This window comes from Silurus aristotelis, assembly GCF_946808225.1.
Source record: "Silurus aristotelis genome assembly, chromosome: 1".
NCBI classification, from domain to species: Eukaryota; Metazoa; Chordata; class Actinopteri; order Siluriformes; family Siluridae; genus Silurus; species Silurus aristotelis.
This window is the reverse complement of record NC_139574.1, coordinates 41,555,964-41,582,945: the sequence shown is the minus strand read 5'-3', so window position 1 is coordinate 41,582,945 and position 26,982 is coordinate 41,555,964. Positions and strand designations below refer to the sequence as shown.

The 26,982-nt window shown below is 40.8% G+C and overlaps 2 protein-coding genes across 4 annotated transcripts in view; both read left to right on the top strand.

Annotated features, from left to right (window-relative positions):
• LOC310724457 (little elongation complex subunit 1-like) overlaps positions 1-26,982 on the top strand; it is an 80,395-nt gene that overhangs the window by 41,250 nt on the left and 12,163 nt on the right. The gene's annotated exons all lie outside the window — the stretch shown is intronic.
• Positions 1,039-24,522, top strand: LOC310725119 (uncharacterized protein). 3 transcript variants are annotated; one of them, XM_083539757.1, is made up of 6 exons: positions 20,231-20,311; positions 20,445-20,477; positions 21,289-21,487; positions 21,806-22,032; positions 24,040-24,098; positions 24,209-24,522. In XM_083539757.1, the coding sequence occupies exons 2-5, from the start codon at positions 20,475-20,477 to the stop codon at positions 24,085-24,087; spliced, it is 477 nt and encodes a 158-aa protein (XP_083395883.1). In that variant the 5' UTR covers positions 20,231-20,311; positions 20,445-20,474; the 3' UTR covers positions 24,088-24,098; positions 24,209-24,522. The 3 variants fall into 3 exon arrangements, with proteins under 3 accessions (XP_083395884.1, XP_083395883.1, XP_083395882.1); XM_083539756.1 differs by having other exon boundaries at positions 24,040-24,522; XM_083539758.1 differs by lacking the exons at positions 20,231-20,311; positions 20,445-20,477 and adding an exon at positions 1,039-1,820 and having other exon boundaries at positions 24,040-24,522.

Sequence of the window (26,982 nt, the reverse complement as noted above, 5' to 3'; positions counted from 1 at the left end):
TGCTGACTGCAGGAATGTCTACCAGAGCTGTTGCCTGTGAATTAAATGTTAATTTCTCTACCATAAGCCGTCTCAGAGAATTTGGCAGTACATCCAACCGGCCTCACAACCGCAGACCACGTGTAACCACACCAGCCCAGGACCTCCACATCCAGCATCTTCACCTCCAACATTGTCTGAGACCAGACACCCGGACAGATGCTGCAACTATCGGTTTGCATAACCAAAGAATTTCTGCTCAAACTGTCAGAAAGGGAAGCCCATCTGCATGCTAATCATCCTCATCGGGGTTTCAACCTGACTGCAGTTCGACTTGAGTGGGCACATGCTCACATTTGATGGTGTCTGTCACTTTGAAGAGGTTTTTACTGTACAGGATAAAATGCGTGAGGCAAATGGTGGTCACACCTGATACTGACTGGTGTGAAGAGATGACAGACAGACAAGATAGTTTTTTTTCCTAAATAAGATTAGTTTACTTTTAATGTGATTAATGTGAAAGCCTACCAGTTTGATACACACTTCTGAAATAACCAATTTGCTCAATTAACCTTTAATTATATGTTATTAATAATTAATGATATTCATCTATGTGAAGACACTGAACATGTTAATGATTTCTCACAATAATTATCAACAATGATTTAACAAGGTAGGAAACAGCTATTTTTAGAAAAGGCCTGCGGGTGACTCATGTGGTCATTGTGGACTACCTGGTGCCATGTTGGTGACTCCTGATAATATTACTGCATTAATATTAATATATTATTAATATATTAACAGTGCTATATTTGGTAACACTAACCTGCTAAATACTATTTTTCTTAACATGGGTGTAGTCTTCTAGTTTAAGCTTTGGAGACTTGTTTGTGCAATCGGTTTCCACATTTTTTAGTAGTAATACAAAATACACTCAACACGTTTATTACAAAAAAGACAGAATTTTAATCAATATAAAGACATTAATAACATAAAATTATGCAATAAAACACTAAGCATACATTACTTTTTTCTGAAGAATTTTTTAAACAGCATTTAATGATGATATTGTAATAGTACTACAGCTTTTTAAGGTAAATATTCACATCCTGGTTTCTTAAGAATACAAGTGTGAACTCAATCTGAATCTAATTTCGATCAGTTCACATTTCAATGTTTCTTAATAATGTTAATCAATAGTAAATCATACCACATTTTATTGAGCTTGCTGTGAGTTATGTGGCTACTGCTTTGTAGCATTTTTCAGTCATGGCAGAATGAAGAGATTGGCCTTAAAGAGAAGGGTAGGACCTGCCTAGTTCAAATCCAGTACTTCATTGTCAACCCAGTTAAATGCTCACTTGTCCTTGGGAGAGATTCTTTGTGAATTATTTACTGCATCGGACTTGTATTCTGCAATTTCATGTCTGTGACCCTTAATAACAAAAAAAAAAAGGCTAATGGTCATTTTACTACCTCTGTTGTTCTTGGTAGTAGCAGCATAAGGAGAGGATGTGGGTTTTGCTAGCAGTTACATTTTGATGTGTTACTCCTACATGAAAACTTCAGTGCATTTACTTCCTGTTTTCCTTTTCAGTTTTTGCAGAAACCTACATTTTTTCAGCTTTTGCAGAAACCTACATTTTAAGGTAAAGTATACTGTTTTTACTTAAGCGTACTTTAAATTCATCATTGTGTTCATATTGTTTGTAATGAGATGTTGCTGTTTGTATTGAGATGTTACTGTAGGTTGGTATTTAAAACATACTTCTAATGTAATTTACAACATAATTAATATTTCCTCATAGATTCTACAGTAAACGTGTTAGAAGACAGCAATGGTGAGTGTCTGTGTTCTTTGTTGTGTTAACGCTACTCCAGTGACAGGTCGTGCATTTGGTACCTGGGACTTTAGTGTGGACTTACCTGACTTAATACACCTCTTGTCAGGAATCCACCTGCCACGCCCCCTTCGGTGGCTGTCATTGCCTCCTCGTGCTCCCAAGCTCTCAGCCCGAATCACGCACAGCTGGAGCTTGTTATTCACTCACTCCCAGCTCCAATATAAACCGCTCACTCACCCACACTCCCTGTCCGTTATTGCATGTTCATGCCCGTCCACGTAGGTTCCTGTGTATTCGCGTATGCTCATCCCCGCTACGTATCGTTCGCCTCGAACACTCTCTCTTACTTCGCGTGGACTGCGCCTCTTCCCAGGCTCACCAGGGATGATATTTTCCTTTTCCCCGGACTCTGATCTCTGGATTATCCCTGCGAATGCAGGTATTCATGTTCTCCGCACGTCACGCTGTCGGCACCGCATCACTCTGCTGCTGCCAGCGCCGCGCTTTTCCCAGCGCTATATTGTGGATTTCTTTATACGAACTGCCGTTTTCGTTCACAGGAATATACAGCTGCGCTACCTGTGTGTATATTTCCTGCCTTTTGTTTAATCAAGTTTCGTTTGCTGTTACTCCGGCTTCCGCCTCCGTTTCCCGAATGACACTTCTTAATACCACCACTATCATGTCGCAATTATAGAGACCATCAATACTATACAAAAACACAATATAACAACGCATTGCATTACAGAGAGAGATACATTTCACATATGGAGGGTGAATAACAATTTATACTAAAGCAAGCTCCAAACCTTTACACTCCAACTGCATCTGTGCCACCTACATCATCTGGAGCAGTTTAGAAACAATATTTGTCTAATAACATGACAAAAACATTAAAAAGGTAAATAAAATACAACTTACTCTTCAGAGATGCAGACTTATAAGGCATACTCATAATTTGTAACGCTCTTCAGAGGCTGTAAGACAGTGGACAAGCTAGCTAGTTTTAGGGTTGGGTGACCTAGCTTTTTTTGAAAATGGATTTTTAAGAACGTCCAAGACCAAATCAATTTCTCTTCCTACATCAGTCTAACTGATGTATTAATGTGTGCAGATCGCTATAGACGTGTTATGCCACATCAGCACTACTGATTCTTAAGGCAGATTAGATTGACATGGCAGCAAATAGAAAAAAAAATCTAACATTCACATACTAGAAGCAGTGCAGCCAAAAGAGTGAGGTACAACCATTGTAGATTATTATTTTTATCCTGGCTGATATAAAACTTTTAAATTGTTTAATATAAATACATTTCCAAATACTCTATTACACATATATTTATATATTAAAAATACATGATTTAATTTAGACAAATCAGTTTAAAAACTAAAATGAATTAAATTAAATTGTATTATTATATTATATTATTAAGGGTCAAAAATTGCAACAATGTTTATAATCTGCAAAAACTATGGCCATGTAAATGATTGTGTGTTGTGTGGAAACTCACCAAACCCTGTCTTTATAGTTACAGCAGCCCCTGAAACCACAAACTCACACAAATAGACTGGCAGTAACTAGTAATTCAGACTCAATTCAAATTCAGTATAAAAATTAACTTTGTTTTATTGATGTTAAGAAGATAATAAAAGCTATAATGTAGCATTCTGTACTAACATTTTATTGCTGTAGTTGTTTACGTATCTAAAGCTGTCAGGGTGCGAGCGAAACAGAAGGCGGAAGCCGGGGTACAGCTCGCTTGGGTTTTAATGCAAGTGTGAGGGAGAGAGAGAGACACGAGCACACACACACAGACGCGTGCGCACACACACACACGCACAAGCACAAGCACACGGCAGTCCTACGGTTGAGAGAGTCCGAGGTGCGCTAGCTGACCTGAGATGCACGGGGAGGTGAAGCGCAGCCGGTATGGGATTGTGGAGTCCGCATGGAACGGACAAGTAGAGATCTGTGTGAAGACCTGCGCACGTGAACATAGATAGCACGAACAGTCCAACACATACAATAACAAACGGGGAGTGGGAGTGAATGTGGAGCTTATATAGAAGCAGGGTGGAGTGATGAGGAGCTTCAGGTGTGCGTGATTAGGCTCCAGAGAGAGTGGAGGCATGATTGATGATGAGCTCCAGGTGTGCCTGGTTAAACCTGGAGCTCTAGGGAGAGCGAAGGCATAGAGAGCCACCAAAGGGGGCGTGGCAGGTGGATCCCTGACATTACCCTGGTGTCCGTCCAGGGTCGAAAGGGACCCGGTCAGAACCGCCTGCAGCAGAGACTGGAGACGGAGAGACGTCTTCAGCGGAGGCCGGAGGCGGAGAGATGGCTCCGGCATAGGACAGGGACTAAGCTGCGCCTGCAGCGGAGTCCAGAGGCTAAGCGACCTCCACGGCAGAGACCAGAGACCGAGTGACGCACTCGCCGGCAATCAGGGGCGGATTGATGCCCACTGGGAAGGTCTGAAGCGGAGCGATGTCCAGCACGGAGGACAGGAGTGCAACAATGGTTTTCCCGGAGACCCGGAATGGAGCGACGTCTTCGGCGGAGATCTGGACGGAAGGGGTGCCTACCACGGAGGTCAGAAGCGGAGCTACGTCCACAGTGGAAATCGGAGACCGTGTAATGCACTTGGTGGAGATCGGGAGCAGACGTTCCTCCTCGGTGGTGTCCAGAGGCCGAGCTATGCCCACGGCGGAGATGAGGGATGCAGTGACACCTTCGCCGGGTCTGTGAGCAATGACGACGCCTTCAGAGGAACTCGGAGGTGTGGCTTCATCCGGAGAGGAACCCAGAGGAGAGACGTCTCCTGAAGAGGGACGCTGAGGCATGTCTTCGCTTTCAGACGGTCCAGGAGCTGTGGCTTCACCTTTTGGGAGACTAGAGGCTGAGACGTCTTCGTCGGAGGAGCTTAGGAGCGGGATGTCACCTCCAGAGAAGTTCGGAGGCGAGACAACGCCATCGGAGGAGCCTTTAGACGAGACGTCGCCTTTAGGGGAGCTCAGAAACGAGACTTTGCTTTGAGGGGAGCTCGGGAGCGAGACGTCGCCTTCAGGGGAGCTCGGGAGCGAGACGTGGCCCTCCGGGGAGCTCGGGAGCGATACGTCGCCTTCAGGGGTGCCCAAGAGCAAGACGTCGCCGACGGAGAAGCTCGGGGGCGAGACGTCACTGACGGAGAAGCTCGGGGGCGAGACGTCGCCTTTGGAGGAGCACAGAGGCGTGACGTCGCCATCGGAGGAGCACAGAGGCGAGACGTCACTTACGGAGAAGCTCTTTGGCAAAACATCGCCATTTGGGGAAGCTCGGAGGCATGACGTCGCCATCGGAGAAGCTCAGAGGCGAAACCTGGAGCTCTCGGAGACTCTGCGGAGCGAAGAGGAGCTCTCGGAGACTCTGTGGAGCGGAAAGAAGCTCTCGAAGACCCTGTGGAGCGGAGAGGAGCTCTCGGAGACCCTGTGGAGCGGAAAGGAGCCCTGAGGCGAGACGTCGCCATTGGAAGAGCTTGGGGCTGTAGTGTCACTCTCAGAAGAGCCTGGGGCCGCGACTTCACTGCCGGATGGCTCTGGAAGCGACCTGGGGCTGTCCGAGGAACCGTGGGTTACCATGCCACCTTCATATGCGGTCGGAGGCGATATGACCTCCTTCTTGCAACCAGGCGGCGGTGTGACGACCCTCTTGCGAGCAGGCAGCTGTTCAACGCCCCTTTTGCGGCCAGGCGGTGGCACAACGTTCCTTTCGCGACCAGGTGGCGGCACGACGTTCCATTCGCGGCCAGGCGGCAGCACGGCGGCCCTTTTGCAACCTTCGGGCTGAGCTGAGTGTTCTGGGGAGCTCCGGGCCGAACGGAGCTGTCCTGGAGGTCCTGGAGTGAAACTGAGCTCGCCTGGAGTCCTTGGATCGGAACTAAGCTCGCCTGGATACCTTGGAGCTGAGAGGAGCTCTTAGAGACATGCTGGAGCTGAGAGGAGCTCCTGGGGACATGCTGAAGCTGAGAGGAGCTCTCGGGGACATGCTGGAGCGGAGAGAAGCTCTCGGGGACATGCTGGAGCTGAGAGGAGCTCTCGGGGACATGCTGGAGCTGAGTGGAGCTCTCGGGGACATGCTGGAGCTGAAAGGAGCTCTCGGGGACATGCTGGAGCGGAGAGGAGCTCTCGGGGACATGCTGGAGCCGAGAGGAGCTCTCGGGGACATGCTGGAGCGGAGAGAAGCTCTCGGGGACATGCTGGAGCTGAGAGGAGCTCTCGGGGACATGCTGGAGCTGAGTGGAGCTCTCGGGGACATGCTGGAGCTGAAAGGAGCTCTCTGAGGCATGCTGGAGCTGAGAGGAGCTCCCGGGCACATGCTGGAGCTGAGAGGAGCTCTCGGAGATGCTCTGTGACAGAGAGGAGCTTTCTGTGGAGACCTGGAGCAGAGCTGAGCTCTCCTGGAGGTCCTGGAATGGAGCTGAGCTCTCCTGGAGGTCCTGGGGCGGAAAGGAGCTCTCCTGGAGGTCCTGGAGCGGAACTGAGCTCTCGAGGAGGTCCCGGGGCAAATCTGAGCTCTTGTGGAGGTCCCGGGGCAGAGCTGAGCTCTCGTGGAGGTCCTGGGGCAGAGCTGCGCTCTCGTGGGGGTCCTGGGGCAGAGCTGCGGAGCGGAAATCCCCTCCGAATGCGCTCCACATCTTACTGGCGAGAGAGAGAGAGAGTCTCCAGACAAGATGGAGATATGAAGCGTTATTTTAGCTGTTTCGGTGGTGTAAGAGGAGGGATAGAAACTCATATATTCACCCACGCTCCATATAAAAACGCTCCACTCTGCACATATCGCCGGAAAAGCGAGCCAGGAATTCCATAAGACCTGCAGGGGGCGTGGCGCGGCCTTGCTTGCACGTTCCCGAGCCGGCGAGGATGAATCAGCTGCGTGCTTCCGGGTGTTTCCAGAGGTGGAGCTTGGCCGTCGCTTCATCATGGCACAGCGAATCCTCTATCCAAGGTTTAGATCGCGCCGGGACCACGCCAGCAACCCGATCATATTCCTTTCTTCTTAAAAAAAAAAATATATTTTTTAAAACACAATCCTTTTCAGGAGGTTTGTTATTCTGTCAGGGTGCGAGCCAAACAGAAGGCGGAAGCCGGAGTACAGCTCACTTGGGTTTTAATGCAAGGGTAAGGGAGAGAGAGAGACACGAGCACACACACACAGATGCACACACACACCCACACAAGCACAAGCACACGGCAGTCCTACGGTTGAGAGAGTCCGAGGTGCGCTAGCTGCCCCGAGATGCACGGGGAGGTGAAGCGCAGCCGGTATGGGATTGTGGAGTCCGGATGGAACGGACAAGTAGAGTTCTGTGTGAAGACCTGCACACGTGAACATAGATAGCACGAACAGTCCAACACATACAATAACGAACAGGGAGTGGGAGTGAATGTGGAGCTTCAGGTGTGCGTGATTAGGCCTGGAGCTCCAGAGAGAGTGGAGGCATGATTGATGATGAGCTCCAGGTGTGCTTGGTTAAACCTGGAGCTCTAGGGAGAGCGGAGGCATAGAGAGCCACCAAAGGGGGCGTGGCAGGTGGATCCCTGACAAAAGCAGGATTTGTTTAAATGAATATGTATTAAAATAAAGTACATTTAAAAAAATTATTAGACATGATTAGACACAAACATTATGAATGTTTGTGTTAATGCACAATCCTTAGTCACAGTTTTACACTTTTAACTGAAAATATTCCTTGTGGTGGGTAAATTTTTTTGTAGGACAAGCTTTTGATCGCCCTCGGCTGTGCACCAAAAGGGTTTACAGTAATCAAAAGGCATGATCAGGAATTGACATCAGATCTGAAGCTTGGAGACCTTCTTCTGGTCAAAAGAGCGAGCAGCAGTGGGGAATCAAGCCTCGGATATTACCATGCTGGTGTTTGCTGCTGTGAAGTGGTCCAGGACATCATCCATTTTACACGTAAATCTCTAAGTCTCCATGTAATGTTCAATATAAATGACACAACAATTTAATATTTATTTAACTTAATATATGGGTGTATACATTACAGCATCTCAGCCTTCTTTTTAAAATAAAAAAAACACCTAAAGTCTAATCATAAAATCACAATGTAGAGATTATTGCCTTTGTACTGAATTCCATGTTTATGTGTCCATTTAACACTTAACTGCTTCTATCTATCTCAGCCCTCTTCATTCCTGTAGCATCACAATAAACATAGAAAAACAAACAAATATTTATAATACTATATAACATTAAATATCATATATTTTTTCCAGCAAAATCAGACAAATGTCCCACCCAGTCCCTTGTTGGTAATGGACAAGTGGGAAGATTACATCTGGAGGTGTTTTGTGAAGACGACCAGTTTGTGGTCTACAGGAAGGAGAATGGGATTCCGGGTAACTTTTTCGAAAAAGTGTGTCTTGCGATGAAAAGAAGACCTGTATACCACATACTGGAATACAATTGTATCCATTTTGCAATGGAGCTGCTGGAGGTCGAACCAGAGGTAATACATTTATTTGTAGCTTTACCAAAAATAAAAAATAAAATAAAAACTAACTGTAAGCACTATTCTAATGATCGTGGGACATTGTATTAAAAAAAAAAAAGGTTGAGAACAACAGAATGAAACTGTTAATTGTCTACATATCATATAATAATAAAGAAAATAAAAAAAAAAATAATATATATATATATATATATATATATATATATATATATATATATATATATATATATATATATATATATATATACAGTGGAACCCGGTTATGTTGCCAGCCTAGGGGACGCCAAAAAGCATCGAGATAACCAATGACCTGGCGAAATGGCGGCAATATATTAACGTGCTTAAAATTTCTTCATGTACATGATGTGCGTTAATAAATGAGAATGTACATGCACGTGTTTTTGGAGGTTTTTTTACACAACAGCGTTGCCGCGATTTGATTGATTGGTCATGCGGATTAAGATAACCTGTAATGCGGATAAGGAGGCGGAAGCCGAAGTAAACGCAACGTTTATTGATAATAGTCAGGAGATAATCCACCAATACTTGTAGCGAAGCAGTAATATCCAGTGGTGCTCTCCGGGAGCGCCGTCCACCAAGTTCTGTGAAAGCAGAGACAGTTCGTGTAGAGAATCCACAGATCCGCGCTATGGAAAGCGCAGCGAAGGGGGCGTGGCAGGGGGATTCCTGACATAACCGACGTTAAGTGGCAAATTTGCCCCCCCTTGTGCTCGAGATATTAGGGTTCGGCGGCATAAAAAAAAATAAAATACATAACCGATTAAAAAATGCTAAGACAAAGCGAGAATTTGGCAGTTCCACTTCAAAACCGTCGACTTAATAGGGTTGGCGAGTTCACCGAGGTCGAGATAAGTGGATTCCACTGTATATGCACTGTATGTATAAATTCACACACACAAATTAAAACTTTCAGTTTCAGTAGTAGTAAATTTTATTTATTTATATGTTTGCTGTCAGTATGGGTTCTTATGAAATGTATGTGTTTTCTTATATAGACCATAAAGGATTTCATTAAAAGAATTTTGGATATAACTGACAAATAATCTACAGAAATGTAAGTATGTTGTAGTGCAGTGACTCTGCTGTACACATACTGAGGGAAAATATTTTATTACTATATTGAAATATCTTTAAAATGTATTTTCTTTTTGTATTTGTTTTTAGGGAGATGTCACCATAAAATACCTAATGCTCGTATTTAAGAGTTTCTTTAAGAGTTTTAAGAGTTACATTGTTTCTTCTGAAAGATGATCAAATAAATTTTTTTTTATTTAATATATTAATAAAATGTTCATTTGTTAATTTTAAATAAAATCAGTTAATCATTTGTGTTTTTATCAGCAGTCATTGCCCAAATCTATTTAGTAATATTATGTCACTTCTTACTCCATTTCTACAACATGATCAGCAACAATGCATTCAGGGATGTAAAAGAGGCAGCAGTAATTTCCTTGCATTTCTCAGTCAGGAATGAAGGAATAAAGATTTTTGGACTTAGAAGGTTTGGCCTGATGCAGTCACATCAGGTGGACTTTTGTGAAGGGTTTCCACTGGGTGGGGAATCCACTGCCATCCATGTCAACCCAATCAAATGTTCCAGTTTACAAGTTCTTTGCACATAATAGAGTTCACCATGAGCAAATTGGTTCCACTAATCATTTCAGTAAAACCTGCAGCAGCTCCCTGACAAGTTCTGGCCAGAAATTCGCAAAAGCTTTTTTGATTTGTTAACATAAATGCACAGACCTCCACCCCTGCCGTCCTGTCCGCCCGGAAAACACTGCGATCCCCGAAAATCCGTAAAAATCATGACATTACATTCCTTAATTCGCTTGTGTGATGTTATCCGGAGCAGCAGTTCATCCATTTTGTTCACCAGAGACCGTACATTAGCAAGGTATATGCTTGGGAGAGATTGTTGATGTGGATTTAGCCTTAGCCTAGCCATAATGGAGCCTCGCTTCCCCTCCCTGTTTACCATCTCGGTGCCGGCGCTGGGGTCTCGCTGCTGGCCGAGGTGGATCAGCGGTAGACGGTGTTCGAGCGATTTCCCGAGGAAGTTGAAAGTCCCTCTCTGTAGTTGTGACCGATGTCTAGTAATGTTTATCGGCAATATGAGAGGTGTGCAGGCCTGTTCTGAGTGAATCAACTTGCAGTTAGTGGAGAAATATCTGTAAAGAAAATTCTGTAATCTGTAGAGACGCGCCGCCATCTTGGTCTGTTTGGACTCACAGCTAAAAATGTCCTACCTAAATTTAAATGTTAACAGTTCCTGATAAAAATGTCCTACATACATAATTTCGACATTTTTAAAAAAGAAGACACTTTGAGCTTTACTGTGCATCATTTAAAGTTGATTTTGAACCTTTGTGTGTGACATGGAAACCTTCACAAATGCCTGCCATATTTATACAAAAGACACACATTCACAATATATGGATACAAAAGTCTGTTTTATTTTAAAGTGTTTCAAACTTTACAGCGTTTGCAGACCCAGCGTCCATCGTCCCTCCATTTGGCACAGCTGAATTTCTGACATGTTGCACAGGTGAACCTGCTGCGATTGCTGTTGCAGCTCTCTTTCACCTGGCACTGAGTTGTCTGTACAGTCCCTGGCACAGCAGCTGCAGCAGCTTCAGCATCCTGCCTCTGTGCCAATATTTCCTTGTGCTGAATGAATCGGCAACGAAGTTCCTTAGCTGGAAGACTTCTATTCTAAGCAATGAAGTGGAGAAAACCTCTCGCTGTGCAGTGTCTTTTGCAAGCTGAGGAAGTTCACGCCGGACTTTATTCACCGTGCCCAGTAGCGTTGTTTTGCGCTGCAGCAGTCTGTGCGACAGTGACAGTAAAATAAAGAAATTGTCCGTCGTGACATTTCTCCCATCATCTCCCATGTTCTTTCTACAGCCTTATACAGTCATTATGGTTATAAAACTAGGAGCTACTAAGCTCAACTTTTGTGATCATCACAGATCCAGCACCAGCTTCTCCATGCCAGAGCCTTTAAACACTCCAGGAGGTCCAATGTCAAAACTCCACACATGTAGTGGGATCCAATTGGCACTGGTACGTCTCTAGATGGTTCGGGATGTTTGTGAGTTCGGCATCTACTTTTTCAAAGGTCCATAATCTTCATGAGGTGGGACGTGACTGGAGCTGCCCTTTCCTGTTTGCAGTGGTGATGGACAGGTTGATGGACGAGTTCAGACAGGAGTCTCCATGGACTATGATGTTTGCGGATGATATTGTTATTTGTGGTGAGAGTAGGGAGCAGGTTAAGAAGAGCCTGTAGAGGTGGAGGTACGTGCTGGAAAGATGAAAGTCAGTAGGAGTAAGACAGAGTACATGTGTGTGAATGAGAGGGAGGGCAGTGGAGGGGTGCAGTTACAGGGAGAAGAGGTGGAGAAGGTGGAGGAGTACCTGGGGTCAACAGTGCAAAGTAATGGAGAGTGTGTTAGAGAAGTGAAGAAAAGAGTGCAGGCAGGGTGGAGTGGGTGGAGAAGAGTGACAGGAGTGATTTGTGATAGAAGAGTATCTGTGAGAGTGAACAGGAAAGTTTATAGGTCTGTGGTGAGACCTGCGATGTTGTATGGATTAGAGACAGTGGCATTGAGTAAAGACAGGAGGTGAAGCTGGAGGTAGCAGAGCTGAAGATGTTGAGGTTTTTGTTGGGAGTGACGACGATGGACAGGATTAGAAATTAGTTTATTAAACGGACAGCGCATGTAGGATGTTTTGGAGACAAGGTGAGGGAGGTGAGATTGAGATGGTTTGGACACGTGCAGAGCAGGGACATGAGATATATCGGTAGGAGAATGCTGAGGACGGAGCCACCAGGAAGGAGGAAAAGAGGAAGACCAAGGAGGAGGTTTATGGATGTGGTGAAGGAAGACATGCAGGTAGTTGGTGTGAAAAAGGCAGTTGTAGATGACGTGGGGGGGGGGGGGGGGGGTTATGGTGACGGATAATTCACTGTGGCGACCCCTAATGGGAGAAGCCGAAAGAAGAAGAAGAATAATTATAATTATAATAAATGATAAACTCTGTGTTTTAAAGAGAATAAAATCCATAAAGCTCGGAAACTCACCGTTCCAGGGGTCGTACAGTTTACTTCATCCCTGCAGAGGGTCTTCATCCTCCACCTGGAACACGGCGTCTCTCAGAGCTACAGGAGGAAAATCCAAGTGATGCTGAGGAAAGAAAAGTCCAAACAAATAATATCAAATATATAATATAAAATATTTCATATAATAAAAATCAAAAGTAATATTTCAGATTGAATCCCAGTGGAAACGCGACTGATCCGAAGCTGCTGCTTTTCAGCTGATACACACTGTGTGGTCAAAAGTATTTGGACACCGGTCTTTTCAAGCCAGATGTGGTTCATAAATTCACCTAAAATGCTCATTAATGACTTTTATCTGAAAGGAATATTCACATTTACTATTATTTATACAACACCATGTCACTATTAGGGTTTATTAGAAGATTACACACAGCAGTAGTATTTGAGTGATGTAGTGGTGAAGCTGTAGAAGTTGGAGAGCAGTTGTTACACTAACACATACACATACACATTTTTGTGTATAAGTGCAATATAAATAAATGAAATTCAAGTTAAATAAAGCTGATTAATATTAATGTAATAAATTATAAAAAAAAAGACGAGAACATATTTTTTATAAAGTTTTTATAAATTCACTATTTATGCTGAGAACCTGCATGAAGGTGGTACTAAATTTAATAAATAAACCATTTACATGTTAGAACTCATTCAAACTTACTGTTAGAACTCAACTTGATCTGACCTCAAATCAGGCTCTAAACTGTAGCAGTTCCTCCTCCACCCACACGGGGGAGACTCCTCCATGGAAGTTACGCTGAGTTACAGGAAGTTACTTTGGGTTTCTGTAGGTTCTGTAGGTGGACGATTTTATTGCATCTCATGTAAAAATTGCAGTAGCAGTTCTACAGAATTCACGTCTCAGTGAGAGAAAAAGCTCATCTTTAGTAACTCATCCTGCTGTTTTAATCAAAAGAGAATCTCAGCATCTCCAACTAGAAATACAATGTGGATTCTGTTCAGGTTCATACAGCAGGTGATGGAACTCATCATCAGTTTGCATGTTAATTAGCTGGATGAAGCATTTATTCATTAGTTATTTATCCAGTTATCATCTGTTTACCTGTTAATTCAACAAAACCAGATTTTTTCCTGCAAACCAAGTTCAAGAAAATGCTACAAGGAATTGACTCCCATGTCGAGTTTGCTGGACTTTAGAATGTAATACTTTATTGCACTGAGGGGCTTTAGTACATAAAGATCTACATTTAAACATATTTATAGTTTTATAATGAATCATTTTTATTTTTATTATATGCAGATTTACACATATATGAAGCCCAAAGAGATGAAATTAATAAATTCTTAATAATTGGTTTGATGTTAATTGGGTGTTAAAAAAATAAGCACACCCTCATCTTATACATATTATAAAACAGTTCTGGACTCATCTTGCTGATAAAAGCAAGGAACATTCATACCCCCATAAAAAACCTATAATAATAATAATAATAATAATAATAATAATAATAATAATAATAATAATAATAACTGCAGTTGGTTGTCAGATGTCAGTCTCACACTGCCCTCTAGTGGCCCTGTCAGGACTTTCTTTCTACTTAATTCTGTACAAATATTAATAATGGTGTTTTGTTGTCTAGTTGTATGTGATGTTGATCTTTTACAAAGCAAGATATTTTTCTAGATAATATTAAACTGTCTTGAATTTAAGCTGTTTACTGTCTTACATACAGGGGGTTCATGTTTAATTTTTAAGCCGAATTTTTGTGATATAAATAAATAAATCCGAAGTTATATAAAGTTGATTAAAATTTATGTAATAAATAATGTATAAATAACGAATACAGATTTAATAACATTGAAACCATTTATTTTGTCAAAAGGTTTTTATAAAATCCAGGCTTTTTGGTGAGAAACTGCATGAAGTTATTATTAAATTTATATTTAAACTTGTTCAAACCTCAAATCAGACTCTGAACTTTACGAATGCTATTTGTTCTGTTATTGAACTAGAAATGAATCTATCGATTCAGACTCAATTGAACCGAAACCAGTGAACCGACTCTTCTGGACCTTATTATTTTTAAATGAATTTATTAAACCGAAATATTTTGAACCGAGTGACTTGAACTGAATCTACAGAGTAGAAATTAATGAATCAAACAAAACTGAATGGATTGTGAAAGTGTGATTTCTGATGTTTTTAACTAACTGAGGTGTGTAAAAGTTTTATTTAAACAGTAGATGTTATAAGGCTGCATTCCAATTTTAATTTTTAGTTAAGATTTAAATGAAGAAACAAAACAACAAAATTTGAAATATTAAATTTTTATTAAACATTACAATAATTATAAATGTTATATATATATATATATATATATATATATATATATATATATATATATATATATATATATATATATATATATATATATATATATATATATAAATTATAATTTTAGGGGAGTGGTGGCTCCAGTGGTTAAGGCGCTGGGTTGCCGATCGGAAGGTCGGGGGTTCGAGCCCCGGTATCGCCAGGCTGCCACTCTTGGGCCCTTGAGCAAGGCCCTTAACCCTCTATGCTCCGGGGGTCCCTTAAGAGGGAAATATCAAGGTCCGTGACGTCGTAGTGACGTGGCGCCTTCCCGTGGGCTCACCACCTGCAGGAGGGACTGTAAGGGACGGTGCTGTGAAGATTGGGCAGCATGCCTGCTTAGACTGCTGCCCCTGCGACCTGAATTACGGATAAGCGGGAGAAAATGAATAGATGAATAAATGTTTTCTTTATTATATGTAAGACATGTGCTCACATGCTGAATCTAAACCTGCCCAGGGCTTTACAGATTTTTGCTCTCCAGTGCTGCCATTTCCTGTTCCTCATTAATTATTAAGGAAGTTGTAAGGATAGTCAGATCTTTCCATGAGGTCAGACCCCGAGAACTGCCATGCAACAAAACATTAAACTTTCTGATCTGAGATCTCTTTAATTTGAGGAGAGGAAGACATCTGTTCAGCTGCCCTCTCCATCCAAGGACCTCCACATCCAGCATCTTTACCTCCAAGAGTGTCTGAGACCAGCCACCTGGACAGATGCTGCAACAATCAATTTGCATAACCAAAGAATTTCTTCTCAAACTGTCAGAAACCGTCTCAGGGAAGCTCATCTACATGTTCGTCATCCTCATCGGGGTCTCGACTTGACTGCAGTTTAACTTGAGTGGGCAAATGCTTACATTCTATGGCATCTCTCACTTTGGATAGGTTTTCACTGTACAGGGCAAAATGCGTGAGGCAAATGGTGGTCACACCTGATACTTTCTGGTTTCCAGATACACCCTGGACCCTCCGGAACCCACAATACACAAAAAAGTAAAACTGCACATTTTAGAGTGGCCTTTTATTGTGGCCAGCCTAAGGCACACCTGTGCAATAATCATAGATGGATAGATGGATGGAGCGATAGATAGAGCGATAGAGCGAGCAGCTTTGTCACCAGTGTATCACTCTTAGACAGTTACACGTGTCCATTTACTATTCGCCCCATTTTTGTAGCTATAACTTTAAGTAGTAAATCATCCGGTGGAGTGAAGTTTCAGAACTTTTCAGAAATAAAGCACAATGCATGAATACACAGGTCACATGACTGAAGAGAAACGGCATAATATTGAGAGGCAGAGGCAGAAAGAGAGAAATGAAAATGAATGAGAGTCATGTGACAATGCAGCAACCTTCCTTGATCTCTTGCTGTTTTTCCTCTAGCTCTCTTGCTTCTCTCTTGCTGTCTTACAGAACAGAATGACTTGATTTGACAGGAGAAGTCCAGCATGCTTCAATGTGCTCTTGGGAAATGATTTACAGTGTGGGACCCCTCTGATGTACATGTTTCTCACCTCTCCCTTTCATCTCAACCCGTCCTTCTTTCTTCCAGCTCTTCTCTTTTTTTTCTGACTCTCTCTGTCCAGTAATACTTCCTAGTTAATGTTGACTCACTGATACATTTCAGTGAAGCTTTGGCTCTTACTGATGGATATCTCACAAGTTTGCACCTGTTGAGGAAGAAAATTTCAAGTTAGTCAATTTCAGTACAACCTAGTCTAGTTCTGATAGCTGCTGGACCTCCATGGGGTTCTAGGCGTACAGGCACAATAGGTGTTATAAGGTAAGTACGGAGCACTATTATCCCATTGCAACACTCCAGCAGAGATACCAACACCTAAAAGGCATTCCTTTAAAGCCAATTTTTCCATCCTCAAGAATAAGTGGGAGGGAGAGCCAGTGTATTCTGCAGTGTCACACAAACATCAAATTCCTTAGATCCCAGTGAGTAGAGTTCTTGGAAAGACCTTGATGAAGCCACAGTTCAATACCGTCAAAGTGATTTAAATCAATCTAGATTACCAGGTTTTCCAGGCTTGGAACTCCCGACAGTTCACCGCATTATTCTAGATCCTCATCATCAAGACACCAAACTACTCATTCAGAAATATGATAGCAAGCTGTGTCAACCAGGACCGGAACGAATATTTGCTGAAATGAGAAGTGTGTGGATTGCCTCACTTCCAGAAGTCGTGAGACAATTAAAAAAATCCCAACATAACTGCATGAAATGTCGTAAGTGGAAGGCTAAATCTGAGACCCCTAAAATGGCTGATATCCCTCCAGCACGCTTCAGACTCCACAAACATCACAAAAGATCACCTAGCGCAGAAGTTTAGCTTAGCTTAATTCCATCCAACTTCATTTAGTTTAGCTTAGGTTAGCTTAGGTTTGTTTAGCTTGGGTTAGCTTAGCTTAGCTTCAGTTGGGTTAGCTTTGGTTAGGTTAGCTTCGGTTAGATTAGGTTTGCTTCGGTTAGGTTAGCTTCAGTTAGGTTGGGTTAAAACCTGCAAAGAAAACAGAAAGATATACATAATTACAAACAAATCTCATCCTGTGCATTAACTTAAATATACACAATTTGTACACTTTAAATACACCGACATGATTATTTTAATTACCAAACAGTCTAACAGTTCAAACAGTCTTACTAGCACATAAGTTGCATTAAACTTTTTCCAACGCACCTCCATCCTACCATTAGCGTCCTGAGTTGACCGATCATTGACATGCTTTCCGGTTCACAATGTCCTCATCCTTCCGTAACTCTGTAGTCATGCTCATATTCAGTCGCGCAAATCACAAGCTCACCAACCCTCTGGCGTGACTTCGGCTGTTTCCGGTGCTCTTTCATAAACCGTTTCCTCAAATGTTATCAGTTCGGCATTCAGGATTCCCGTTATTTTTTTAGGCAACCAAAATAACTTTTAAACTCACTTAAAATTGTCCTTTTAACTCCACACTTACCTAATCTCCAGATAATGGCATGCAGACACTAAAACCCTTGCAGTTGGTTCTGTTGTTATGATGGTCGATCCCCAGCTACCCTTTGGTTGATTGGGAGAGTGATTAAGACATTTCCTGGAGCACATGGACAGGTAAGATCTGCAGAGTTCTACGTTAAAGGTTCGACTATACACACGGCCTCTTACCCGTCTTATTAATCTACCAGAGATAGCTGATATGGAGGACACTAAGATTAAACCGACAGATTTTATACTTGGATTTAGGGACAAATATGCCATGGATATTCGGCAGTGTAGAAAAGGATTACCATTTAGTTGTATTTCCACGCTTCACCACTAGAGGCAGATACACAGTTTACCACTCATGAAGTTACCTCTGACATCACAGTGCGTCAGCAAGAGTATTAAATACCAGAACACTAAGGAGCAGTAGGCATTGCCCCTAGAACTGCGCAGGCTTCAGCTGAGACTAAGGTATTGGTATGGTGTAAAGGATCATCTGGAAAATCACCCAGATTGTTGGGAATATGAGTACAGCGAAAAAACAAGCTTTGGTTGGATAGTAAGGAAAGATGTAAACAAGTTAGAAATTGCTCCATCTGTTACTCTACCAGCAATTCCACCGTGGTTGTTTCATAACCCAGTGATAGATTTACAAGTTAAGAAAATATTGAGTAATCCGGGGATGAATATGCCAATTGAATTATTAGTTCGGTAGTACATTACACGAGAGTATTACGATTCACTACAGGTATTTACAGACGTATCTAAAGATTCAGAATCTGAAAGGACTGCAGCAGCAGTATATATCCCTGCTCTTGAAACAAAGATTGCAAAAAGACTTTCAGATCAAGTGTCAGTTTTTGCCTCCGAACTTTTGGCAATCATACTAGCCCTACAGTGGATCGAAGAAGTCAAACCAGAAAGAACTGTGATTTGTAGTGACTCAATGGCAGCCCTCACTAGTTTAAATCTGAATCAAGGCAAGACTTAATATTAGAAATTTTCAGAGTTTGTTTAGAATAAGGCGGCTGAGAATGGAGGTAAATTTCCTTTGGGTACCTGCCCATGTTGGTGTGGATGGAAATGAAACGGTGGACCTGCTAGCAAAGAAAGCATTGAATCATTCTCAGATAGACATTAAGGTAGCTTTCAGTAGAGCTGAATTCAAGGCAGTGATTTCATCTGAAGTATGTAAAAGATGGCAGGAATTATGGAATAGTGGGACTGAAGAAAGACATCTCTTTCAGATACAAGAGAAAGTTGGGAGCGATAGGAAAAGTTTGGGAAATAGAAGGAAGGATGTCGTCATCACAAGATTAAGAATTGGACATACTGCATTAAATCATAGTCTCTTTAGAATCGGAAAGCATGAATTGTGTGTATGTGAGAAGTGTGGGGAATTGGAAACAGTGAGGCACATATTAGATAAATGTCCTGCATATGAAAGAGACAGATTTCAGTTAATTCAGGAATTAGGATGGATAGGAATGGACAATATCTCTCTAATGGTACTGCTGGAAAGCAAATTCGGGCAATCGAGAGCTCAAGAATTGTTATTTAAATAAAGACATTAAGAATGTCACAATAGTAGAATTATGCATTAAAACACTAAGCATAAATTACTTTTTTCTTACCGTTTAATGCCTTAAGAAAACATGGAATATTATACAAAGTTTAATGGACTACATCATTATACTTTTGCAATATTTTAAATGATTAACATCATAGAGCTTAAAGTTTGTTTAAATAATTAACCTTCAGTGTAAAAAGAATACGATTTTAATAGTATATTAATAGGTATTTAATAACATCTGTGGTGAGTGTTTCTGTAGTGTTGTTTGTTGGAGTTTACTAGGTTTACATTTATTTCTAGAGCCTTTAATAATTTAATGTTATAAAAATAGTCAAATGGATATTGTATGAATAAGAATTTTTTAAACAGCATTTAATGATGATATTGTAATAGTACTACAGCTTTTTAAGGTAAATATTCACATCCTGGTTTCTTAAGAATACAAGTGTGAACTCAATCTGAATCTAATTTCGATCAGTTCACATTTCAATGTTTCTTAATAATGTTAATTAATAGTAAATCATACCACATTTTATTGAGCTTGCTGTGAGTTATGTGGCTACTGCTTTGTAGCATTTCTCAGTCATGGCAGAATGAAGAGATTGGCCTTAAAGAGAAGGGTAGGACCTGCCTAGTTCAAATCCAGTCCTTCATTGTGAACCCAGTTAAATGCTCACTTGTCCTTGGGAGAGATTCTTTGTGAATTATTTACTGCATCGGACTTGTATTCTGCAATTTCATGTATGTGACCCTTAGTAACAAAGAAAATGGTTAATGGTCATTTTATTACCTCTGTTGTTCTTGGTAGTAGCAGCATAATAAGAGGATGTGGGTTTTGCCAGCAGTTACATTTTGATGTGTTACTCCTACATGAAAACTTCAGTGCATTTACTTCCTGTTTTCCTTTTCAGTTACCTGAAAGAGGAAGCAAAACAACGTTACTAAATTTTAAGGTAAATTATACAGTTTTTACTTAAGTGTACTTTAAATACATCATTGTGTTCATATTGTCTGTAATAAGATGTTGCTGTCGATAATCAAAACATACTTTGAATCTCATTTACAACATAACTAATATTCCTACAGATTCTACAGTGAAGGTGTTGAACAACAGCAATGGTGAGTGTCTGTGTTCTTTGTTGTGTTAACACTACTCCAGTGACGGGCCGTGCATTTGGTACCTGGGCCTTCAGTGGGGACTTACCTGACTTAATACACCTCTTAATACCACCACTATCATGTTGCAATTCTAGAGACCATCAATACTATTAAAAAAAAATAAAAAAACATTTTACTAAAGCAAGCGCCAAACATCTACCCTAAAACCGCAACCGTACCACCAATATCATCTGGAACAGTTTAAAATCAATGTTTGTCTAATAACATGACAAAAACATTAAAAACGTAAATAAAATACAACACTCTCCAGAGATGCATACTCATAATGCATACTCCTAATTTGCAACGAACAAACCCTTTCCCGGGATGAGACAAGCTAGCTAGCTTCAGGGTTGGGTGACTAGCTTTTTTTTTAATGGAATAAAAAAAGAACGTCTGTGACCAAATCAATTTATCTTCCTCCATCAGCCATTGTGGGTGTAAAAAAAAAAGTCTAACTCTGATGTATTAATGTGTGCAGATCGCTACAGACGTGTTTTGCCAGTTGAACTGTAACAGTTTTCCTCTGACCAACCAATCAGAGGACAGAAAAATGTTGATGCTATTTTGGGCCAGCTAGCTTTTATTAACATTTTATTGCTGTAGTTGTTTATGTATCTGAAGCAGGATTTGTTTAAATAAATATGTAATTTGAAAAATAATTAGACATGATTAGACATATTATGAATGTTTGTTTTAATGCACAATCCTTAGTCACAGTTTTATGCTTTTAGCTGAAAATATTCCCTGTGGTGGGTAAATTCTTTTGTAGGACAAGTTTTTGATTGCACTCGGCTGTGCACCAAAAGGTTTCACCACTGTCAAAGGCTATAACGAGAAATTAACGGAAGAAGCAAAACTCGGAGACCTGTTCCTGGTGAAAGGAGCTAACAGTAACGATGGATCCAGTCTAGGATACTACCAGGCTGGCGTTTACTGCAATGAAGTCCAGAATATCATTCTCTTTACACGTAAATCACTAAGTCTCCATGTAATGTTCAATATAAATGACACAACAATTTAATATTTATTTAACTTAATATATGGGTGTATACATTACAGCATCTCAGGCTTCTTTTTAAAATAAAAAACACCTAAAGTCTAATCATAAGATCACAATGTAGAGATTATTGCCCTTGTACTGCATTCCATGTTTATGTGTCCATTTAACACTTAACTGCTTCTATCTATCTCAGCCCTCTTCATTCCTGTAGCATCACAATAAACATGGAAAAACAAAAAAATATTTATAGTACTATATAACATTAAATATCATATCTTTTTTCCAGTCTATCCCGAAGGTTCCCTATACAAATCTGGTCTACCAGAAGTGCTCAAATTACATGTGGATGTGTTCTGTGGAGACGAGGCTTTTGTGGTTCACAGGAAGGACAAAGGAATTCCTGAAAACTTTACAGACAAGGTTCAAATAGCAATGCGGAAAGTACCAGTATACGATGCTCTTCAATACAACTCTATCCATTTTGCTCTGGAGCTGCTGGAGGTCGAATCAGAGGTAATACATTTATTTGTAGCTTCACCAAAAAAAAAATCACTGTAAGCACTATTCTAAAGATCGTAGGACACTGTAGGTATTAAAAAAACAAACAAACAACAGGTTCAGTACAACAGAATAAAACTGTTAATTGTCTGCATATTAGATTAGATTAGATTAGATTCAACTTTATTGTCATTACACATGTACAAGTACAAGGCAACGAAATGCAGTTTGGGTCTAACCAGAGTGCAATAACAGCAAGTGCAGGATATACAGTTTTTACATGATTTACATAGTTAAATAGAATGATAATATAGACTATAAACAGTAATTTTAAGATGTATATGTACTATAAATGTAGTATACAGATTAATATATATGTACTATGAAAATAATTACAGATGAATATGAATATATATGTACTATGAACAATAGTATACAGATGAAATTATATATATATATATATATATATATATATATATATATATATGTGTGTACTGTGAACATAATATACAGATGCCTATTACCATACACAGAGATTTACAGAAGGATGTGAACAGTGAACATAAATTATTACTATGAACAGAGAACGGGTATATATACAATGGTAAATAATGATGAGCAGCAATACAAAGAAGAGCAGTGTGCAAATGAGCAAAGGTTTGTGTAAACAGTCCATGCAATAACAAAGTGTGGGGTGAGAAATGATCAGTGTTCCGGTGAGCACAAGTTTTTGAGTAGACAGTCCATTATAGAAATAACAAAGTGTGAGGAAAATGTGGTAGTGTATCAGTGAGTGGCAGAGTTCAGTAAAGAGACAGCTCTAGAGAAAAAGCTGTTCTTTAGTCTGCTGGTCCTGGTCCGGAGGCACCTGAAACGCCTGCCGGAGGGCAGAAGAGTAAACAGTCTATGGGCCGGATGAGAGGAATCCTTAAGAATGCTGCAAGCTCGACGCAGACAGCGTTTCTTTTGAATGTCCTCCATGGCTGGGAGTGAAGTCCCTGTGATGCACTGGGCGGTTTTCACCACCCGCTGCAGTGCCTTACGCTCTGCAACAGAGCAGCTCCCAAACCAGACTGAGACACAGCTGGTCAGGATGCTTTCTACTGCGCAGCGGTAGAAGTTCACCAGGATATCCGAGGAGAGCTGATTTTTCTTGAGTGTCCTCAGGAAAAAGAGGCGCTGGTGAGCCTTCTTGACTAGGCTGGAGGTGTTGATAGCCCAGGACAGGTCCGCCGAGATGTGGATCCCCAGGAACTTGAAACTGGAGACGCGCTCAACAGCCATCCCATTGATGTGGGTGGTGTCATGTGTGCCTCTTGTCTCCTTCCTGAAGTTCACAATAAGCTCCTTTGTCTTGGAGGTGTTAAGGAGCAGGTTATTGTTACTGCACCATGTGGCCAGGTGCTGGATCTCCTCCCTGTAGGCAGTCTCATCATTGTTGGTGATGAGACCGATCACGGTAGTGTCCTCTGCAAACTTGATGATGGAGTTAGATCCATTTACAGGCCTGCAGTCGGAGGTGAAGAGGGAGTAGAGGAAGGGGCTCAGCACACAGCCCTGTAGTACACCAGTGTTGAGTGTGATGGTGTTGGAGCAGATGGAGCCAGATCGAACCTGCTGGGGTCTGTTGGTCAGAAAGTCCATGACCCAGTTGCAGGTGGAGGTGTTAATGCCCAGATCTACAAGTTTGGCTATTAAATTGGATGGAATGATGGTATTGAATGCTGAGCTGAAGTCAACAAATCATTTAATTAAAGCTCTTAATCTTCTGAAGTGTCTATTTTTACATTTCTGGAGCAAATTTCATACTCGTTTTGCATCTTCATATTTAATTCCATATTTGGATAGTAGTATATGAACATTAATGTGAAAAATGTGAAATATATATATATATATGCACTGAAAATAAGAACACACACAAAAATAAGAACTTTCACATGTTTAAACCTGTGTAAAAAGAAGTAAATTTTATGTTTGCTGTCAGTATGGGTTCTTATGAAATGTATGTGTTTTCTTATATAGACCATAAAGGATTTCATTGAAAGAATTTCGGAAATAATTGAAAACTAATCTACAGAAATGTAAGTATGTTGTAGTGCAGTGACTCTGCTGTCCACATATTGAGGGAAAATGTTTTATTACTATATTTAAATATCTTTAAAATTTATTTTCTTTTTCTATTTGTTTTTAGGGTGATGTCACCATAAAATCCCTAATGCTGGTATTTAAGAGTTTGCTGGGAAAAGACATTGTTTCTTCTGAAAGATGATCAAATCTTTTTTTTTTATTTAATATATTAATAAAATGTTCATATGTTAATTTTAAATAAAAATAGTTAATTATTTGTGTTTTTATCAGCTGTCATTGCCCAAATCTATTTAGTAATATTATGTCACTTCTTACTCCATTTCTACAACATGATCAGCAACAATGCATTCAGGGATGTAAAAGAGGCAGCAGTACTTCATTGCATTTCTCAGTCAGGAATGGAGGAATAAAGATTTTGGACTTGCAGTCACATGGTGGACTTTTGCCTTTGCTGCTACATTGCTATGTTTCTATGAAGTAGAAACTAGTGGTGGACAGTAACAAAGTAAATGTAATTTGTTGCTGTATTCAAGCAGTTTCTTGACATATCTGTAATATACTGACGTATTTCCCTTAAGGATTAAGAACTACTGCTTGATTTAGAATGAACTGAACTACCTGTTCATCAATATGAATGACTATGACTGTAAAACAATAGCTTGTTTGGCTACCTGGCCAATAACTTTTCATACACGGTCTCTTTTCACATTAATACCTGACCTTTAGCTATTCGTTATACATGTTTGGCTATTGATTTGGCATTCATGTTGATGGCCAGGTAGTCAGACAAGTTATTGTTTTTACACACACACACACACACACACTTTTCAAGCATTTCTCTTATAAAAACAAACTGACAATAAAACATACAAAATCGTTTAAAACTGTAAAGGGAGATGATTTTCCATCTCCATGCAGATCTCCAAGTCTCTGTGGTTACTCCGTTTCCAAGAATATTTTCCTCACCGCTGCTCTGTGCATAACAACTTTTTGACATATGAGATGGAGACGGCCTGTTTCAGTGTCATTGATTTCACAGTTCTAGGGGATGCACACAACCAATTCTGCAGGTGAGGCATGTCAGCTTGGGTGACAGTGTGGTGTGTGAGAAAGAGAAAGATTAATAGCCTTATACGTCACATTATATATGAAACAGTCATATTTTCAATCACAATATCTTTATTTAAGGCTTTCATGATCTTAAATTGTACGAAATTAACAATTTTCTAAACTTGCAATTGCATCATTACTTCATGGGCACGTTCCTTTTTTTAACATGCTTAAAAAAAAATGCATATCGAAAGTATATTTAATGTGTAAAATTATTTGGAGGGGTGCACTCACCAGCAGCAGCCACACATCCCCTAGTACTAGTCAACTAGTCACTAGCAAACTCAACACGAAACCTTAACACCACAAACATGACTGCTCAATCAGCAGAAAAGGGCATACAAGCAAATGGGCCAATTACTTGAGCCAGTTTACTGAGCAAACAGCTGACATTAGCCAACTCGATTTTCCTGCTGTCAATACTTGAGGATTTCTTATAATAACGAGACATCAAAGAAAAGTAAACAATGATTTGACAAATGAGCAACAGAAACAAGATTTGGCTCTTATATACACATGGTCATCAAGGTAAATATTTTAACAGGTAATTTTGTAGTCGTCTTAATTACAGAGTCCATTTTGTTGCCGTGTTTGGTTGCAGTCATCGGGGGAAGCTAATGAGTTTTATAAATTCACTATTAATGCTGAGAACCTGCATGAAGGTGGTACTAAATTTAATAAATGAACTATTTACATGTAAGAACTCAATCAAACTTACTGTTAGAACTTAACTTAATCTGACCTCAAATCAGGCTCTAAACTGTAGCAGTTCCTCCTCCACCCACACGGGGGAGACTCCTCCATGGAAGTTATGCTGAGTTACAGGAAGTCACGTTGGGTTTCTGTAGGTGAACGATTTTATTGCATCTCATGTAAAAATTGCAGTAGCAGTTCTACAGAATTCACGTCTCAGTGAGAGAAAAAGCTCATCCTGCTGTTTTAATCAAAAGATTTCAATAAAAAGAGAATCTCAGCATCTCCAACTAGAAATACAATGTGGATTCTGTTCAGGTTCATACAGCAGGTGATGGAACTCATCATCAGTTTGCGTGTTAATGAGCTGGATGAAGCATTTATTCATTAGTTATTTATCCAGTTATCATCTGTTAACCTATTCATTCATTCATTCTCTATCCGTAATTCGGGTCGCGTAATTCTAAGCAGGCCCCCGCCTTCGACTGCTGCCCAGTCCTCACAGCACCGTCCCTTACAGTCCCTCCTGCAGGTGGTGAGCCCACGGGAAGGCGGCCCCACGTCACGGACCTTGATATTTCCCTCGTAAGGGACCCCTGGAGCATAGAGGGTTAAGGGCCTTGCTCAAGGGCCCAAGAGTGGCAGCTTGACGATACCGGGGCTCGAACCCCCGACCTTCCGATCGCCAACCCAGCACCTTTACCGCTGGAGCCACCACTTCCCCCTGTTAACCTGTTATTTCAACAAAACCAGATTTTCTCCTGCAAACCAAGTTCAAGAAAATGCTACAAGGAATTGACTCCCATGTCGAGTTTGCTGGACTTTAGAATGTAATACTTTATTGCACTGAGGTGCTTCAGTACCTAAAGGTCTACATTTAAACATATTTATGATTTTATAATGAATAATTTTTATTATTATTATATGCAGATTTACACATATATGAAACCCAAAGAGATAAAATTAATAAATTCCCAATAATTGGTTTAATGTTATTTGGGTGTTAAAAAAATCAGTACACCCTCATCTTATACATATTATAAAACAGTACTGGACTGATCTTGCTGATAAAAG

Coding starts and splice junctions, on each gene's coding strand:
- LOC310725119 (XM_083539758.1), top strand. Junction 21,488..21,805: donor GAATATCATTCTCTTTACAC/GTAAATCACTAA, acceptor TCTTTTTTCCAG/TCTATCCCGAAGGTTCCCTA. Junction 22,033..24,039: donor TGCTGGAGGTCGAATCAGAG/GTAATACATTTA, acceptor TTTCTTATATAG/ACCATAAAGGATTTCATTGA.